The sequence below is a fragment of the Camelus ferus genome, chromosome 32 (genome assembly GCF_009834535.1).
Source record: "Camelus ferus isolate YT-003-E chromosome 32, BCGSAC_Cfer_1.0, whole genome shotgun sequence".
NCBI classification, from domain to species: domain Eukaryota; kingdom Metazoa; phylum Chordata; class Mammalia; order Artiodactyla; family Camelidae; genus Camelus; species Camelus ferus.
The window spans coordinates 19,488,101-19,507,864 of NC_045727.1; the positions used below are offsets into that span (position 1 = coordinate 19,488,101).

A 19,764-nucleotide genomic window follows, 5' to 3' on the forward strand; every position below is an offset into this window, starting at 1 on the left:
AAGGCAGAGGAGGTGGGGGCTGTGGAGAAGAGTGTGGCTGGTCGGGGGAGCAGGGGACTCCGAAAGGAACCCTGACAAGAGGCAGGTGTGACCACCCGGGATGCTGGGTTTGGAGCTGATGGCGTTGCTGGCTGGAGCCGGGCTGCAGGGATCAGATGGAAGCCGGCTGCTCCCTGATGGGCCACCTGAGGCCAGGGGCCTCCCCTCTCTGTGCTCAGTCTCGGCAGTTACTGAAGGCCCTGACAACAGTGCCCTGCACGCAGTAGGCACTCAGTTAAGGTGAGCCATCCTTGCTGTCATTAATGGACGCTGTTACTGTAGAGCACGTGGGCAGGTCACTTCCCTCCTCTATAAACTGGGGACAGCAGTACCAGCCCTGGACAACTGCAGTGGTCGCCGTGGGTGCCCCATCCTGGCGGCCATCTTCAGAGTAAGTGGGCAGCTCTGGGACACGTTAAGGGCTCCCCACCTGCAGGGCTAGGGGTGTCTCTGGCCACAAGGGCACACAAGGCCATGGGCACGGGGCAGGCCTGGAGTGTCAGGGATTTAAGCCCCCTGGAGAAATGTCCCAGCTCCCTCGACTCCCAGGGGACAGTTCTGAGGGGCATGCTGCATAGTGGCGCCTGCTCATTGCACCCCCCGGCCTGGCCGAAGGCAGGGCCTCACGTGGCGGGTTCACTGAAGAGCATCTAGATTTGCTGACATCATTTAATGTTAAAAAAAAAAAATTAGTTCTAACATGTAAAAACAGGAAAGGCTACACAAGAATCTCCATTTCTAGTTTCTCCTGAATCTGGCTGATCTGGCCACACTGGGCCCATGTCCCCACCTAAGGGTAACCGAATGCACTGTGTGCTAGTTGCCCATGGAGACGGAAGACTGCATTTATTTCCGTGTTTTCTGCCTGTTCCAGGAGGGCCCTGAGCTTGCTACTCCCCTGAAACAAAGGGCAGGTGAGGCCTGGGCAAGCAGAGAGGCCAGGTGCAGCTCTCTCCCCTGCTAGTCCCTTGAGGGGAGAGGAAGGAGGTTGGGGTGGAGAGTGGAGGGCGAGATTCCAGGTTGGAACAAGGCCCCACAACCTTCAGACTCAGTGGCCTGCTGTCCCAGGCCACTGAGGGACACAAGCAACCTGCGACCCCCACCCCTGGGGACATTAGGGTGCTGGAGACACTAGGCGTACGTAATGAGAGGGGCCAGCACCCTGAAGGCTGGGCTGGCCCAGCACCCCCTTCCTCCTGACTCACAGCCCCTGCGGGCAAAACCCCCAGGCCCTCAGATGGGTCTGCACCCCGGGGCTGTTTACAGCAGGCACACACTCGATGCTCACAGGATAAAAGGCACTCAGCCAGGCACCTAAGGTCAAATGAGTGGCCCTAATGGGTACAAGAAGGCTGTTTCAGGGATGTGCCTTTTCAAAACACAGCTGGTCCTGCTAGAAACCAGGTGTGACCTGAAAGCCCTTTGCTCAGAGCCAGCAGGTGGGAGACTGGGCTCTGGACCCGCCTCTGCCACCTGAGGGATTTAAGGGAGCTGCTTAACTCCATTCCTCAGTGTTCCTATCTGTTAAATGGGGCCTCGGGCCTCGGGTCCAGCTCTTCGGGCCCCAGGCAGCACGCTGGGTGTGGACTTACAGACATCCCACTGAGCTGGGTGATGTTACTCCCCATTTTTCAGGTGCGGAAACAGCTATTCTAGGGCTTTTTGGAAGACTCCCCCAACGGGGCCTTGAGCTCAGATCAGGCTGGTCCTGGGGCCTTCCTGTCACACACGCCTGTGGTCCTGTGTCTCAGCTGCCCGCCCTGCAGGGGGAGACACCAGCCCAGACGCCTCGGAAGGGACTCCTCAACAGGAAAGGTATGAAACAGACTGAGGCCGCGTGGTTGGCAGCACCCACCTGACTGCATCAGCCATTTTCCCAATGAGGCTATTGATTCCCACCCCGCGGCCCAGGTAGAATCATCTAGGAAACCGGATACCTGGACCCCACCCCCAGAGGATCTGATGTCAGTGGCCTGGGGTGGGCACTGGCTACAAAGCCTGTTGTGACAACTGCTGTCATTAATCAAGGTGCTAAGGACTCTGGCCCCCTGTGAAGCAGGGGACCCCGGTACAGCCAGCAGGTCAACCTTTCTCTGCTCTGGGTGTCCTGGGCAGGACGACACAGGAGTTTCAGGTGGCTGAACTGGCGGCTCGCCATCCAGCAGGGTTGGTGAAGGCTCCTGGCCTGGATTATCGTGGATTTAGCCCATGGTAGGGCTGTGGGGCTGGGCTAAGCCTGGGGGCTTTGGGGCTTGGTCCTGCACGTGTTTGCATTAGTTACAGATGTGGAGCAGCCTGTGCGGACCGGGGAGGCAGGGGAAGGTGACTCACTGCAGAGGAAAAAAGAAAAAGAAACTAGGAAAGGCTGGAAGGCATCCCCCACTCTCCTGTCTCAGGCCTGGGGGGGGGGCTTCCCTTTTCTAGGGGCTCGGTTGACATTAGCTGTCTCTCCCTCTTCTCTTGGGATAGGCCTTGGGTTGGAAGTAGAAGCTAAGAAGAAAGAATTGGTAACATTGTCTCAAGGGCCAAGGTGGGATGCTGTCTGTACCAGGATCTGTAAGTGGGATGTGAAGGAGATAAACAGTCTGGGTGGGTGACTATAGGGAGGACTGTGGACTGCAGCAAATGAAAAAAAAAAAAAGGGCCATGTACAGGACGAGGGGTAGGAAGACCTGATTTCTAAAGAGAGGTCAGAATCTTGATTTTAGATCAAATCCTCTGATATAAAAATAGTGGTGACTAATTTAAAAAACACCTTTTTTCTTCTTCTAGGCAAAGATAAAGATCTGGGGCTGTCCTCAGCTGATGGCTCACCAGCGTGGCCTCTGCTTTTTTCTCTCTCTCCTCTGTCTACAAACCCCTACTAGTTTCACTAGTGGTCATGAAGCAGTAATAACAACCTCGCCGTCTGTGTGTTTTCCTTGGGTTTCTCAGGCCTGGACCAGCCTGCAGTTCAGAAACAAACCCGGCCCACCCCCTGCTGCCAGCCACAACCCTGGAAGCAAGTCCACCCTCCTCCTGCCCCTATTTCCAGTACTCTGGTCCCCAGGTCCCGGATTCCTCGTCCAATCCGGGCCCAGTCCCTTCCCCTCCCAAGTTGCTCTGAAATTCTCCTCCTGTCAGTTTAATTCCGTGATCGATGAGGAAGAGCAGGAGAAATGGCCCGGCACAGCTGGTTTCCCCGTTAGCCCTAGCAGGGATTCCTGGCCTCGCTGGCGACGGCTGAGTGAAATGTTTGCAGAACGCAGAGAACACAAGTCAATAACAATTTAGCTGGATTGGGAGCAAGTACCTTCCCCGCACGGACAGCATCTCCCAGGGGAAGGGGAAGAGAGTGTGTAGAATATTGCTGGAGCGCTTGGAAATATTTCCAAAACACCACTCAAAGAGGCTCGGGACACGGGGGTGGGAGGAGGGAGGAGGGGGGTGACTCGGAGGACACCTGCTCCAGCTTGCTTCACGCCCCTCGGGCCTCCCCAGCACCTCTGCAGGGAGGAACCTTCAGCTCTCTGAACGTGGCTCCCTCCCCACAGCCCAGCCATTTCCACTCTTGCTAGCAGCTGCCACCTAGGAGCCACCTTGACCAAGACAATTTCTGCTTCTTGATTTTTATTCTCTCCAGTTCTGCTTCCACCAGCTGGGGTGTGTGTGAGAAACAGTAGGTCTCCGTTCCAATTTCAGTCTCTCTCCTGGTGCTGCCCACCAACACGGCTGGGAGCCGGAGAAAGAACAAAATTCAGCACCCTGGACAGGGGCGGCAGCCCGCTTCCAAGGAGGTGGCGGGCACACCTTTACTACAATCTGGGACAGTCCCCCCTCACCTGCTGGAGACTTTGACACCTCTGGAGGAAGGGCCGCTACAGCAAAGCCTTAAGGAGGGAACTACAGGCACCCAAATGGAGGAATAAAAACCTAGGCCAGGAGGGCTTATAGGCATGTCCTGTCCCCGGGTAGCTGGAAAGACCCAAGGCAGAGGGATATTTTGAATAATAAATTCTGTGACTTCACATACTTGCTTGAACTTTCTTGACTGTGATTTTTTAAAGCCCGATGATTATGTTTTCACGGCCAAGATCAAGGAGGCATATTTGCAAGGGCTGGCGTAGGGATAACAGGCTCTCCTGGTCCCCGATCTTTTGAAAATGTTCTGTCCTATGAATGATTAAGTTATGGAAGGGGGGAGGGTTTGGGGAACCGTTGTAGGCTTTAAATATCATCTGTATGCTGATGACTTCCAAATTTATATCTCAGCCCAGGCTTCGCCCCTGAGCTCCGAACTCATAGATCTATCTGCTTGACATCCCACGGGGAGTCCTAATAGGTGTCTCAAACCCAACGTGTCCAGATCACCCCCACTCCCTACCTGCTCTTCCCAGCTGCCTAGGCCTCATCATTACGCAGCACCGCCGCCCTCTGAGTGGCTGTTGGCTCCGAGCAAAAATCTCCATATTGGCCTTAATTCCCCTCCTGCCTTCCAGAAGCAAGTTTGGCTAGCTCTACTTTTACCCCATATGCTCAATCCACCGGCCTAATTCCACCTCTCTGGTCTCTGTCCCTGCTCAGACCGCCGCCCTGGCTTGGGGGGACAACTGTAGTGGGTCCTGCTTCCATTGCTGCCCATTTACAATGCACGCCCCACGAGGATGAGTATGAATCAGGCCATGGCACCCTCCCCTTTAAAAATCTTCGAGAGACCTCCCACTGTACCTTGAATAAAAGCCAGGCTCCCTGCCCTGCCCCACAAGGCCCCACCAGGGAGCCCTGCTGGCCTCTCCAGCTTTGTCTCCAACCAGTCGCCACCCTGGATTTATTCTCTGGCTGCAATGGCCTGCTATGAGCATGCTTCTGCCCCCAGGCCTTTGCCCCTGTGGCTCCCACTGCCTGGAATGTTGGGCTGGCTGGCTCCTTCCCATCACACAGAAGTCCTGACTCCGCGGGAAGACTTTTCCCAACCACCCTACTGGGAATCTCTCCTCCCCCTCGCCTTTCTCAAGGAGGAGATGGTGTTCTTTCTCATTTCTTCTGCAGGGCTCGCAATCATCAGCACTTTCTTGTTATTTACTTCTTCTTCTTCTTTTTTTTTTTTATCATTTATCTCTTCCACTCAAATGCCAGCTCCATGAGGGCAGGGGCCTTCTCTTTTGTGCACTGCTCTGTCCTCAGGGCTGAGTAAGGCTTGGTAAGCGGGGGATCAATGAAGGACTGAGTGACTCAATGAATGAATGAAGTGGGAAGCAAAGCAATGGGGTCTCCGTTCCAGGAAAAGCTGGAATGCTTATGCAGAGGGCTCTAGCTGGGGGGATGACGGTATGGTTATGATGCCTCTAAAACCATACAGTCTCTGAGAAAGGGGGGGTTATACGGGAAGAATTAGCCACCCGTGGCTTTAGATAAAAGAGGGCCAGCCATTCCACAAGCCCTAAGGGCTGTAAACTTTTCCTGTAAAAGGGGAGACAGTAAATATCTTAGGGCTTTGCAGGTCTTAAGGTCTCTGTCACAACTACTGGACTCTGCCCTTGCAGTGGGAAAACACAGCTTGAGACACTATGAGAAAAACATGCATGGCTGTGTTCCCCCCAAAAACCTGTCTTTACAAAAACAGACTGCAGGCTGGATTTGGCTGTAATTTGCAATGATGGTCCTACCTGGACCAGGAGCCCAGATCTGATCAAGGGGGGCACAATTTGGAATTTAGGAACTGCTGGGGATCTACGGAGTGGTGAAATAGGGTAATCCGTCCTGTATGTGCAAAGCTGTATGCTTCAGGCAAGTCCCTAGACCTCTCTGGGTTTCAGTTTGCACCTCAGAAAACTGGGAACAGCACCTCTCTCCAGGGGGTTGCGAGGCTAAAATGAGACTGAGTATACGAAACCACCTGGCATTGCCCCCTGCACATAGTAGGTGGACAAAGCTCTCTCCCCCTCTTTCTTTTTTTTCCTGATTTGATCTTTAATAAGAAGTCACACGATTGCCTCTTTTCAGACCAGTGGTCTTTCAGGGGTCAAGGTTAGGGCTACCTGGCTGCACACCAAGCAGGGCTCCAGGTGTGGCTGCATGCCTAACTAGCCGTGGGGCTTGGAGCGTACTGCCTGGCTTTTCTGAGCCCTGGTTTCCCTACCTGTGGGGTGAGGACCAAGACGAACTCAGGTGGCGCTTGCAGTGCCCGCTTCGTATTAGATGCTCAATTAGAATGCGCCCTTCTGACGATCCGCTTCTTATTTATGTTCATTCATTCACCCCACCAATCGTTAGTGAGTCCCTACTCTGTGCTAGATACAGGGTCACGACAGGGGACGCAGAGAGGGCCTTGCTCCCCGGAGGATAAAGACTTGCAGGGAGTAGAGAGGTTAAACCACCACACCCGTGAACACAAAGTGCCAGGGAGACGATGGAGGGGAGGTGTGACGAGGCAACTCTGAGGACAGTAGGTGTCTGGGGGAAAAGTCGAATCTCTGACACTCTGGCTGAGACCTGAAGTCAACGACAGGGGAGGGGAGCAGAGGGCCAGGCTGATGGGACAAGGGCCCCAGGAGTCAGGCTCCTTTCTGCCCGGCTAGGGTGGGGGGGCACTGTTGTGCTGGAGGCAAGTGACCAACGGGACGGGTGCCCATCTGGGCCTGAAGGTACCAGATCTCACATCCCAGGTTGGCCAGGCTCAGCCGGGCGGGCGGGCGGGGGACGGCGCCACTGCCAGGCACTTGCCATGCCGGTCATGTCTGCGCTCCCAGCTCCGGAGGTGAAAGGTGCAACCGCTAACCACAGCCCATCAGTCCTCCCAGCTGGAATAAGACAACAGCCGGGAGGCAGAGCAGCGCTCCCGGCCAAATAAAAGCCTGTTTGCCCCGGCCTCCCTGGATGTGCGCGCTCGAAAACAGAGGGTTCTGCGGGCGGACAGGTTCCGTACCATTATATTCTGTCGGCGGCGCTCTTAGGTACCGCGGCTGCCAGGAGCCCTGAAAGCTTCTCGATGCCGCGACCCTGCTGGTTTGTAACACATTCGGGAAGAAAAGGACGCAGCCAGTGGCCGACTTTCCTCTTTCTTCCCTCCGTGCTGTCTCTGTTCACCCTCCCACATGCAAGGCATCGAAGAATAGCACTTCACCTGCCGGGGGTGGGGGGAGCTGCCGAGTTGCAGCTGAGAAGGCTGATTCTGGGCCGGGAGGGGAGGCAGGAAGAGGACAGGGGAGAGGGGAGGGCAGTTCTGAGGAAGAGGGCCATCTTGCGCTTCCCTCATCACATCACCGCTGTCGGGGGTCAAGGTCTTTGCCTCCATGGGACAACTTTTCGAATGACTTTCAAAGACCCGCTCTTGGCTATTCAACTGGATGGGTATTTCATAAACATCAGCTTGCAAGGGAATGTCTGATGCCCTGCCATGACACAGGGACAGTGGATGAAATCAGAAGGCTTACCCTTGGGGAGAGGGTGAGGGGAGTTTGAAAGAAGCTTTTGTGGCTGCTAATTGGGGAGCCTGGATAAGCACTGAGGTCCAGACCAGGTGCTGAGTTTGTTTAGTTCCCACAACTGTGTCGGAAGGGAAGACATCACGAACGCTGTTTTAACAGCCCTCGCCTGCCGCCTGCTCCTCCTCGTCGCTACTGTGTACTAACAAGCACCGACCATTCTCCAGGCGTGGGGACCAGGTGGCATCTAGAGTCGAATGCAAACACACCGTCCTGAGCTCTGCCTAGGAGACGGGCATGTTCATTCTCATACATCCCCGCCTCCCCCCCACAACACGTGACTTCTGTCCGGGCTTATAAAAACCAGGATTCTCCTTTACATCTCATTCCTCTGCCCAGAGAGCAACCTCCCTTGGCCTGGCTCGACTGCAATGCAAGGAAAACGGGGAGTGTTCTTGGCAAGCCCGAGAAGGAAGATGCATTAGCGCCTTGCAGGGGAGGGAAGGATAAGTAATGCTTGCTGCCTCCTCACTAAACACCCGGAGCTTTAGAGGCACCATCTCCTGTAAGCCCCCCAATTCCCTATGAGGTAGGCACCCTAATCCCACTGTACACATGACAAAGATGAGGCCGAGTGACTCACCTGAGGTCACAGAACGGACATGGGGACACATACTGGGGTGAAACGCAAGGGGCAGCGGTCCACACCTGTGGATACGAAGCCAGCAAGATGGCTAATAGCCCAGGTCTGACTCGTGACTCGGCCACTAGGAGCTGGGCGCCCCGGGCAAGTGGTCTGCCCTCTGTATTCCTCAGTTTCCTTGTCTGTGAAACTGAGGGTAATAAGAGGATTTACCTCTCAGGATTCCACAGGATTAATCCCCGTGAAAGCTCACAGATAGGACCTGGCAGGGAGTAAGGCTTAACAGATGAAGGTTGTCAGAATAATAATAATGGTCATTAGTATTATCTGGCCTGAACTGCGTATCAAGCTGTCCACCTTGACCTAGGCTTGTCAGGGACCGAGGGAGGAGAGAGGACGCCTGGTCACAGGGCGGCGGGGGGAGGGGGGCGCTCTCGACCCACCAGCACTCCGTCCCCACGGCCTCCCAGGTCAGTAGCTGGTCTGTGGGAGGAGCTGAGCCCCAGACGTAGGGTCACGCGGGGTAACTCATGCTGATTGCACCGGCCACAGCTGGGCCAAAACACCTCTTTATCACTCTGGCCACCTCCCACTGTTGCCGAGGGCAGCTCAAAGGCCACAGTGTCACCAGCAAGTTTCCTGCCAGGCCCGGCTGAATGGTTAAGATGCCTGCCTTTCATTCCAAGGCCCACCTTCCACAGGGAGCCTCTGTCGTGGCCTCAGTGCTCAGGTTGGGCAAATGGGGCTCGGGGCCTCCACCTGAGATCTGAGTGCCTTCCTGGCACAGATCAGGGCCGGAGGGGTTGGGAGGAACTGGGCATGGATCCCACTTGCCCTCAGTCTGCCAGGGCCCTGGCAGCTCTGAACAATGCGGATTTCAACACAAACGAGCTGGATATTTTTCGCCACAGGGAAGGAGCACGGTGGGGTTGGAGGGGAGGGCAGGAGGCCAGCAGCCCTATTCTGAATATTCAGGGCTGCTGTGGGTACCCCGTTTGCAGAGAGATCAAGCAGACAATGGGGTGGGTGGGTGAGAGGGCTGACTTTTCCAGAGCACCTGTTCTAGCCAACTGGTCTACCCCTCCTGCTCTCCCGCAGCATCCTGCAGGACATGGGAAGGAGGCACTGGCCACGTCCCTCCACACTCGGGGACCAGGTGGCGGTCTCCGAGGCTCCTGCTCTCACGGGACCGCAGGGACGTCACTTCCTCCCCGTGCCCCCCCACCTCCTCACTGCTGCTCACCTTTGTGTGGCAGGCTCTGCCTGCGAACCCTTGGGGTGAAGTCTGTTCCCTGCTGGGACCCTGACATCCACCCTGGTGCTGCGGAGGGTCTCTTAAGGCTCACCTTCCAGAACCTGGGAGGGCAACAGCCCTTCAGAGGAACTCAAAAGGAGAGGAAGCACACGGCCTGGCTCTGACACTCAGTGCTGGCCTTGGGGCGAGGGGCTTTTCTCACCTCTGTGCCTTGGTTTCCTCATCTGTAAATGGGGACAAAGTCACACGCACGCATAGGGCCTTCAAAGAGGACTGGCTGTGCATGGGGGTGTGGTGATGTGCTCTGGAGTTGGCCTAGAGTTCCAATCTCAGCTCTGTACTCTCCGGCTGAACCTCCCAGTGCCTCAGTTTCTCTGTCTGTGAAATGGGGACAGCAGTGCCTACAGTGGCTAGGGCTGCTGTGCGGGTGAGAGAGGCAATGCGTGTCACATACAGAGGATGGCCCAGCACAGGGCACATCCTTAATAAACAGCACCTGTCCCGAGTCCCCTTCAAAGCTCAGCTGGTCTCAGTTCTCTCATCCATAAAACGGGGCTAAGCATGCCTACCTCAGGCGGAGATTCAGGGGAAAAGGTGGACAAGTAAACTGCCGCCTCTCCTGCTGTTACGATTCTACCTGCCCCGGTCTGGGCCTCGGCCTGCAGCGGATACGTGGAGACAGCCAATCGCACAGAAACGCTTCTGGCCACATCTTCCCACTGGGGTGAGGCAATAATGCTTGTCTTTGGAGCTCAATTTATTGAAGGGGGCTTCTCTCCAAGGCAGGGCAGAACTGCTGAGCTGGCGCTCCCTCCCCCGCCCCCGGCCCCGGGGCTGGGTGGTGGGGACACGGGAGAGTCCCTTACACAAACATTTGCCGATGGGTGCATTTGGGCCTGTCAATGGCTGTCGATAAGGAGAGGCTCCCCTCCTGCATGCCAGGCTTGCGGGACTTATTGAGCTGTGCGCTGTACTCAGCCCTGATTTCTCTGGTCCCTCCTTTGCCTTCGCTCATACATACCCCAGCCTGAGGGCTGGGCTTGTGACAGGACACCGCGGGGCCCAGAGAGGAACTGATCAGTGACAGAGGTGAGCATAAGGGCATGGTCTCCGCCCCGGGGGGAGGCAGCAGTCCAGTGAGGAGAACTGTAAAGAAACACGTGACGACATGGCAAGGAGGTACAGGAACGGAGGCAGGAGAGCACAGGATGGAGCCATTACTGATCCTGGGGTGGAGTGCAGAAAAGGAGGGCTTCGTGGAGGAGGTGTCCTTTAAGCTGAGCCTTAAAGGCCAGATAGGCCCTTGCCAGGTTGTAGAAAAAACTGAGGGGCAAGGCATTCTGAGCAGAGAGAACAGTGTACGTGAGAACAGAGTCCTGCCTGGCGTGTGGGGACAGTGAACTCTGCGGGCGGCGTGGTGGGGAAGGACAGGCCAGAAAGACCACTGGGGTGGGCAAGGGGGTGTATTCTGAAGGGTTCAGCAGGCTGAGCTATAGTCCTAGGACTTCCATCTTGTCTCTGCAGTTCTGAGCACACTTGTGGGGATGCACACTGGCGTGGCTGACACACTGCCGAGAAGCCCTGCTTGCTGGCCCCGAGCAAGACCAGTGAGACCCGCCTGGAAAACTCATGGCTCCCTAAGGAGGTGCCCTAAGTTGCTGCCTGATTTAGGAAGCCGAGTGTCCCTGGCGGGGACCGTAAAAAGTCCTGGTTCTCCACACAGATGAGTGGGGCAAGGGCAGGCTCCGCACAGACAACTCCCAGACGGCCTGGCGGATGGGGACTCCCTGGGGTGGGGAAGGCAGAGGCCACCTGTGACCTCACAGCACCGTGGGCGACGCTGCAGGTGGGACAGTCAAGCCGCTTCACAAAGCCCGGCTTTCCAGGCAGGTGGGAGGGAGGGATGCACTCCCAGCCAGGCGGGGCTGCTTGCGGGGCTCCCATCACTAGGCCAATGGGCCTCAAATGTGAGGGGATCAGCAGCTGCCCCTCTTACTGCCTGGCCTGGACCACAGTGAGAGCACCTCTGAGATGCGTGGGAGAGGGACAGAGCTGGGACTGGAGTTCAAACATCCCCGAAGGTGGAGGGGAGCACCAGGGCAGTAAGGGGCACTGGCCATGCCTCCCCCGTGCCCAGGGTGGCCCACTTCTCGGGCTTTCTCTCATCCCCTCCTCCCTGACCCTCTGACAACCTGCTGGAGAAGGCAAGACCCATGCGAGTGCCCCCTGCTGCTCTCTCCGACTTCACCTGCTCCAGCCACGCTGGCTTCCCTGTTTCCTGCTCACACCAACCTTGGGCAGCCCTTTTGTGGACACAAATGTCACCTCTGCAGGGTGGCCCTTCTGGACCGCATACTCAAGCCACCTGCCCAGCCTCTTCCACCTGGACCTGGAGCCCCACGAGGTCACTGCTGCAGCTCTTGTGCTGGGGGACAGCAGGTGCTCACTCAGTGTTTTCTGGGGATGGACTGAATAGTCAGTAAGGCCGTGTGACACCACCAGGGTGTGTGAGAGGTGGAGTAGGTCCTGTGGCCATCAGGGCAAGTGGATGGCACTCAAGCTGGGTAACTGAGGAGGGTCTAGTAAAGGGGTAGCAGGTGAAAGGAAACTGGGATGAATGGCCCCTGGGTCGGCCACCAGACCCCGGACAGAGAGCCCTGGGTGGAGAAGGCCACTGGATGTGAGCTGTGGCCTTTGATGGTAGCATCAGCCAGCTGGCAGAAACATGTCAGGAAGGGAGGCAGCAGTGGGGATGACCACCCTGACCCCAGGCTCCTCCTCTCCCTGACTTCCTGCTAGACCTCCGAATGACCTGATTCGACCGGGAAGCCAAAAAGGGCATGGAGGCCACTGGTGCCATCGCAGGTGAGCCCCTCCCCGGCACAGAGATGTGGAGAGATGGAGGGAAGACTGGGCACCTGCCCTCCGCAGCCCGTCAGTGGGAGGGCAGTTCTCCTGGGAGCCCCGCCCCGCGGCTCTTACCGTGAAAGTGCTCAGCTGTCTTCCGCCGCAGGGCCTGCAGAGTCACCTCGGAGTCAGCCCACTCCAGGACCAGCCTCCGGCCATACAAGTGGGTGCTGTGACACAGGGCGTTGAAGGCTCTCTGTAACGAAACACAGCACATCAGCGAAGACCCATCCGCAGACACCCCACCTGTGCTCTGGCCCGCACCACACACCTGAAGGCCAGCTCCGGGCCTTTGACACAGGCTCTCTGGTGAGGGTGTGCGGAGCTGTTGGGCACTTCTAGTCAATTAGTGGGTTACGTGCCCAGGGACAGAGCTGTAAGTGGCTGTGCGGTCAATACATCCACCGTCTGGGCCTGTAATTGGTGCCTGGGCCAGGCGGCCAGCTTCCCTCCCACGTCACGTCCCACCTGGGGACGGCGACCCCGTTAGCAGGCTGGCCTCCTGCCTGGCTGTCAGAGACAGCGCCTCTGAGAAAGCCGAGCCTGTCCAGCCCCTGATGACAACCACGTGGGCCCCACACTTGCACTGGATGGCACTGTCCGCCACCCGCCCTCGGGATTCTGTCCCTCATCTCTCTCTGCTGCCCTCCGCCGAGCCGCCCGCAGCTGCGCCCCTCTCCCACCCCAGCTCAGCAGCCTGGGGCCCACAAGCACTCTTCCCTCTCGACTTTTGCTGTTCCCGACCTCCTTCTGCACTCTGCCTCCTTCCCTTTTTAATTTTTGTTTTATAACAGCTTTACTGAGATATAATTCACATATCACACAAATCACCCATCTGCAGCATACAATCCAATGGCTTTCAGTCTATTCACGGAGTTGTGCGACCATCACTATATCAATTTTAGAACATTTTCAGCATCATCACTTGAAAAGAAATTCCATACTCATCAGCAGACACTCCCTGTCCCCTTCTCCCCCAGCCCCCAGCAAGCACTGGTCTACTTTCTGTCCCTAAGGATTTGCCTATCCTGGATATTTCATTGAAATGGAATCACATGGCACTGGTGAGTTCCGCCTTAAACATCACAGGTCTCGAGCTAAATGGCCCTGTGCTGGGGTTCTTCCCAAAACACCCCTGAGGCACACAGAGGCCACCATGCTTGGTGGCCAGAAGCTTGGCCTCTGAGGCCACCCTGCTTGGGCAGGGTGGGTCCTGTACTTCCTAGCTTCAAGACCTTGGGCAAGTAAATGAACCTCCTCAGCCTCAGTTTCCTTGTCTGTAAAATGGGAGCGTTAATGGTACTCTACAGTTCTAGAGAAGATGACAGTGCAAAGTGCCCAGAACAGTCTGGGGCACACGGTCAGCACTCGAGAGATGCTAGTTTTCCTGGTGGTGGCATTGCTACCACAGACTTATCTGCAATTTCTCTCACCAGAGAGGCCTCAGGTTGGCTTGGTTTGAGGAGGGTGGGCTCCAAGCACTGTCAGCACCGGGGAGCCTCAGAGGGTGCTGGTGGTGCCTTGTTCTCTGCTTTTAGGTTGCAGGCAGCGCCATCTGGTACAAGATGAGGCGCCGTGGGGTTTGCCCTTCTTGTTTCTTTGATGCTGCAAGGAGGCAGCGCATAACCAGGAAGGTTGTGGACTGGAACTGATCTCCCTCTGGCCTCATCTGCATTGTGACTATTAGGGGTGGGACTGGATCCCCCCAAAGAAAATATGTTAAAATCTTAACCCCCGGCACCTCAGGCTGTGACCTCATTTGCAAACAGGGCCTTTGCAGATGCAGTTAAGATGAGGACATGCGGGAGCAGGGCAGGCCTCTGCCCCAGTGTGACTGGTGTCCTTACAAGAGATGGCCACGTGAGGACACAGAGACACAGGGTGAACACACATGAGGACTGGAGGCAGAGGCTGGAGTGATACCTACATGGCAAGGAGTGCTGGCTATCACCAGAAGCCAGGAGACAGGCATGGAATGAATTTCCCCTGAGAAGGAACCAACACTGCGGATACCTTGATCATGGACTTCTGGCCTCTAGAACTATAAGAGGATACGTTTCTGTTGTTTTAAGCCACCCAGTCTCTCACAGCAGCCTAGGGAGATAACAGTGACCTTGGGTAATCCAACTGCCCTGCTCTGAGCCTCAGTTTCCTCACCTGTAACATGGGACGAATCACAGGACTTCCGCACAATGACCCCCGAGGGTGGCACACAGTAGATATTTGATAGACAATTGAATCTGAAAAGCACCAGTGTGCAGTGGGTGGGACAGGCATGTTTTAAAAATTAGACATGTGGCCAAAATTAAAGAAATGCTTTTGTTCTTCTCTGTGCTTTTCCAAGAAGGGCCAGGTGCAGGAAACTTTTTCTTTCTCCTTTTTTTTAAACGTTAATTTAAAAAACTCTTTCTGACTGCCAGCAGAGCCTCTGCATTTTTTTTCTATGCGGATATAAAAATGCATCTGGACTCCGAGCCTAAATGGCCCATTCAGAGCTTTAAAACACACGCGTTCTCAGCTGGCAACACAGAGAAACAGCCTGATTGGGGGAGCTGGGGTTTTAAGATGGTGGAGAGAAATTGGTTGGGAGTCTGGCGTGGCGGGTACTCCATCCTGGTGCCAGGGTCCCTGAGGAGCGGCAGGCCCGGGGACACGGTCGGGTGGGGGCGGCCAAGAGGATGCATCTGGTAGAGCTAAGTCAAAGTCAGGAGAAGGGAGTAACAGTCTGGGAGGTGGGCCCAGGAGAGATGTCTCTACCCCCAGCCTCTCTCTCTGACTCCAGCCGTCAGATCTGTGTATGTTTCTTACCCTGGGAAACGCACTCTCTACTCCTGTGCCGCACAAAGCCTGGAGAGGCCTCTGGTCATTGGAGGAGCTGATAAAAATCCCCTCTCCGGCCTCCCTCTGACACCATCCCTTGCAAATTCTCATCTCCTTCTCTTTGGGAGGGCTTTTCACTCTAAGAGCTGAGGTGGCATAGTCGTTAAGACTGGGTGCTCTGGACCCTGGCTACTATGGTTCAAATCCCTGCTTCATCATTTATAAGCTGTGTGACCTTGGGTAAGCTGCTTAACCTCTCTGAGCCTCAGAGGCTTCATGTGTAAAATGAGAGGGGGCAATGAAGAATGGGTGAGTGGATTCAATGAACTATTAAGTCTAACACTTGCCATGCTGCCTGGCACATGGTAATTCTCACTGAAGGGTGGCTGTTGTTGTTACGATGATGACAATGATGTACGCCCTGGACTTCCCATCATCACACTGAAGAGCAGGAACAGCGGTAAGCAGGGTACAAAAAAAGCTCTTTTGTATTTGAAGTTAGAGCACAGAATGTGAATCTCCAAAAATAGCAGAATTACCCTTCCTGGTTCTAGTGCCCTCAGGTTAATACGGAACCAGGCTGCGTTCCGAGCCCCGCTGCCTCGGTGGCTGGAATGTGGTGGCCTCAAACTGTCGCCGGCAGTGAGCACAGTGATTTGGGGCTAAAATTGGCCTTGGGTAATTCTGAATAATTGTGTTTCATTAAAAGAGCCTGGGGGAGCCTGTTAGATCTGAGACACCCGGAGAGGGCAGGGGGTGGGTGAGGAGGAGACACAGCCCCGGGCCTCGGGGGGCTCTCGGGCCAGTGCAGGAGAAGCTGCTGAGGGCGCAGAAGGTTCCTGACACAGCCGAGGGGCGCCTCTCTGGCCTGAGGTCCGCCAGCAGCTTCCTCCCTGGTCTCCGTGCCTACACCTGACTCCACTGAAACCCACACCACCTGCTCCCCAGAGAGGAATTTCCCAAACCTCAGCCCCAGGCATGGCGTGCCCTCGGGCCTTGGTCATCTCTGGACACCCGGGGTTCAGCGCAGCGCTGGGAGACCCGACAGAGGAAGTGGAAAGTCACACATTCCCCGCCCTCTGTTTCTCGCCAAATCCTGCTTGTTGCCTGTTTCCCTCCCGTGTTTCTCATCACGGATTATAGATCTTCAGGGTTCCACTCTAAACATACGACCGCAAACTACTCACGAGAGGAGACATTATTCTTCCATTTTAAGGAAAGGAAAACTGAGGCTATGGTTTGCATGGAGGTCAACTTCCTTCCTACTTTTCCTATCAGCCTCTACATTTTCCATCTCAAGGCCTTCATAACATCCCCCCACCCCGCCCAGTCTCAGAACGGCTCCCTCATCACAGCCTACTTGCCAGCGGCCCCTGCTCTCCTTGCACAGACTGCAGCCCGGCGCCCTCCCTGTGCCCTGCACCCCCAGCCTCCTTAGATCGCCTGTCCCGTTAACACCTGCTTGTACGCTGGGCTCCCTGGCTCGACCTTGAATCTTGTAGAGAGGCCTCCATCCTGTCTACCCTCGGCACAGAGTGTGCTCAGTAAATCTCCACAGAGCAGACCGCGGAGTCTCCCTCACTAGGGTCTTGAAAATACCACTCCAGACTGGGAGGTCCTGGCTGGAGATGTCCTGCCCCGGCCCCTCCAACCCCTGCGATGCAGACCCTGAAGGCAGCAGAGAAAGGAGCACGTCTCGCCCACGACTGTCCTGTCCGTACAAGTGGGATGCTTTGCCTTTGATCAGGACAAGACCAGACAGGAACAGTAACCATGCCACGAGGACTCGGCAGAACACCCAATCGCCCAGCTGGGTCACTGCTGAAGCCTTAAGGTCCAGGATGGAACTCTAAGGGGGCACTGGTTTGGTGAGGAGGAGGATGCCATAGGAGACAAGACACCCCCTGCCCCCGTCCCGCTCTTTGGAGCCACTTCCTGTCATCATCTGATGGGCCTGGGCTGGTTCTTCTTGCTCCCCCAACCCCCGAACCCCCCTCAACCCACTCTGTGCTTTCAGAGCAGACTTCCCTGGACAGCATAACCAAGGCTCTCTGGCCCTGGGTCCTATTTAGGATAAGCAAATGGGAGGCTGGAGGGAGAGGGCAGAGAGGTCAAGGTGCCTGTTCCCTTGCTTCCTCCCTCCAGGACCACAGCTCCTGCTGGTGGCCCCTTCTTGACCGCGAGGGCTCTCACCTGTCCCTGGCGAGTCCCTGAGCCCTTCTTACCCCTCCATAAATCTCTTCACTTGAACCATCTGGGGGTGAGGTCTGTTTGCTGACCCAGATGGCCGCCTGAAGTCCCCCTGCCTTGACCCGGGACAGATGGCCTGCCCCCTTCAGACAGCAGGTCTCAGGCCTCGGCCCTGCTCAGACGATCTGAGGCCCGACGAAGACTGCTCTGAGCAGGCCCAGCCAGAGTGCAGAGCCGCCCCTCACCCGGTTCTCTGCCTCGGCTGTCCTGGAACCACACCTCTTTCAGCTCCTCTGACCGAAGCCACCAACTGCCGGCACCGGGAGCCCTGGCCTCCAGCCCCGGCGAGACTGTGACTAGGCCTGGCAGCCATCTTTCCAGGACAGGGAAGGCCCTGGAAGGCCGCCAGCTCAGCACCGGGCCCGACCTTTCCACGGCTCTCCCTGGAGACAGGCTTCTGCCTCTTGGCAACAAAAGCCCGTTCGATGCCCTTGGCAGGACTCCTCTCCCAGGGGCCATGGCTGGGGCCGGGGCTCCTATCTTGAGAAGCCCAGGGCACCCTCTCGGCCCCTCTGCTCTGTCTCCTGCTGAGTGGGAGGGCAGTATCTCTCAGCAGATGCCCAATCCACCTGAACACAGACGATGCCAACTTGTCCCAAACCATCTGTGCCCCCGATGCCTGGACGAGGCATGGCCTACGCTGGCCAAGAATGACCACGTGAGCTCAGAAGCACGGTGGCCAAGCCAAGGGAATGGGAGCACCGGCCCTGCTGGGACTGCTGGGGGCTTGGCTCCTCTCTGCCGAGGGCCTGTGACTTCTGGGAGGGAAGGTCTGCTGCCCTGGGATGTTTCACATCGTCTCCACATGGACAATGTCCTGTGCTCTGAGGGACAGATCATTTCTGTCCCTATGCCAACACTCCCGGGGTCCTGTAAAAGAGCTCCTGGCAAACCTTGCAACTTTTGGCCTCCACAGGGAAGGAGCTGGTTCCTGGGCTAAGTGGGGCCCTTTGCATTGGTGACTCTGACTGTGGGTACTCTGGTCCACACCAAGCTGTGACACCCTGGAGCTGAGGGCAAGTTTCTAACAGAAACACTCAGGGACTCATTTTCCAGGCTGTCCTGTCTAAAATTTCTCACGTGAATAGATGTCTCTTCCCTCCCTCCCTCCCTCCACTCAGCTCAGCTCAATTCAACTCAATATCCCCCGAGGACCCACTGCGAGCCAAAATTAGGGGACTCAATTAGGGGACAGGAAAGTGACACCCCGCCTCTGACCCTGGAGAGAGACAAAAGAGCCATTCAGCAAAGAGGGCCGATCCCAAGTAGCCAAGGGTCTGAAGTGACGAGGTCACGAGGCGGCGGGACCTGGTAATGGCCGTGGCCTTGAAGTTAACATTCCAGGAGACAAAAGGCACAGATACCGAAGTGTCTAACAGCAGGGCCTCCGAGCCGCGGGGGCCCAGGACACTCAGCCGCCTGCGCTGCTTTGGCGCCCTGGGCCTTGGGCTGCATGAAGCGCTCGGCAAGCATCACTCCACTTAATCTTCAGTTACCTCAAGCGGCAGCGCTATTATTTCCGGCTTCGGGGATGTGACGCCCCTTGTCCACGTTCGCACAGGTGGAGAGAGGCCACTCTGACTCCACAGGCCATGCTGCTAACCACGTGCGGCCCTGTCTGTCTGGAGATGGCTGCCAGGATGACACACCCCGCGGGTGCCCTTCAGACTCTGGCTGCACCCCCATGGGCCCCCTGCGGGGGCTGCACTCCACACCCTCCTCGCATTCAGTTTCGCGACTGTGTGTGCTGAGCACACCCTGCTGCTAATCTGCTGGCAATCGCTGCCTGCGGCCCCGGCGCCAAGCCAGGAGGTGGCTGGCCCTTGCCTCAAGGAGCTTTGCCTGCCTCGCTCATCGTCACCTCTTCCCACCACCGGTCTTCTCTCGACAACGGATGCAGAGAGGCCTGATGGGACCCCTTACAAAACCCTCAGCATCATCCCAACCGGGGTGGGCCGGGGCCCTGTGTCTACATCCCTCCCTCTGCCCCCTCCCCTGGCAGCGTGCAACCGTGAGAAGTGAGAGAGGAGACATTAACTGGTGCGACCCTACAATTAAAGCCGTGGTTGTTTACCACAGTGAGAACAGCTCTGCCTGCCAACGCCAGCCGCCATCACGTCTCCCTACTGCCGGCTCCCCCCAAGTGTTTATTTAAGCCAACACATTGCTCTGCTAATTGGATAACATTCCATGTGAAAATAGACCTTTTAAAACAACAGCAGCGGCGGCAAATAAAAACAGCTGCAACTGCAAAAGTACAAAGGCTTGGTAGGCTCGGGGAAGGGAGGAATTAAAGGCGCACGCATGAGAAAAAACGAGTGTTCTGGTTTCCGGGCCGGGAGGCTGCTCTCTGCCTTCTTCCTCATCTTCCTCTGTGACCAGCAGGTCTAGGAAAAGGGAGAGGAAGTGGTAGCTTCTAAATGGAATCCCAATGGCTATTGGTGGCC

General features: G+C 56.4%; 1 protein-coding gene across 5 annotated transcripts in view; it reads right to left on the minus strand.

Moving 5' to 3' along the window:
* RBM19 (RNA binding motif protein 19) overlaps positions 1-19,764 on the minus strand; it is a 131,646-nt gene that overhangs the window by 30,452 nt on the left and 81,430 nt on the right. For all 5 annotated transcript variants that reach the window (XM_014562298.2, XM_014562297.2, XM_014558491.2 and 2 more), the window contains exon 23: positions 12,323-12,443. In XM_014562298.2, coding sequence (XP_014417784.2) covers positions 12,323-12,443 — 121 coding nt within the window. The remainder of the gene's footprint in view (positions 1-12,322; positions 12,444-19,764) is intronic.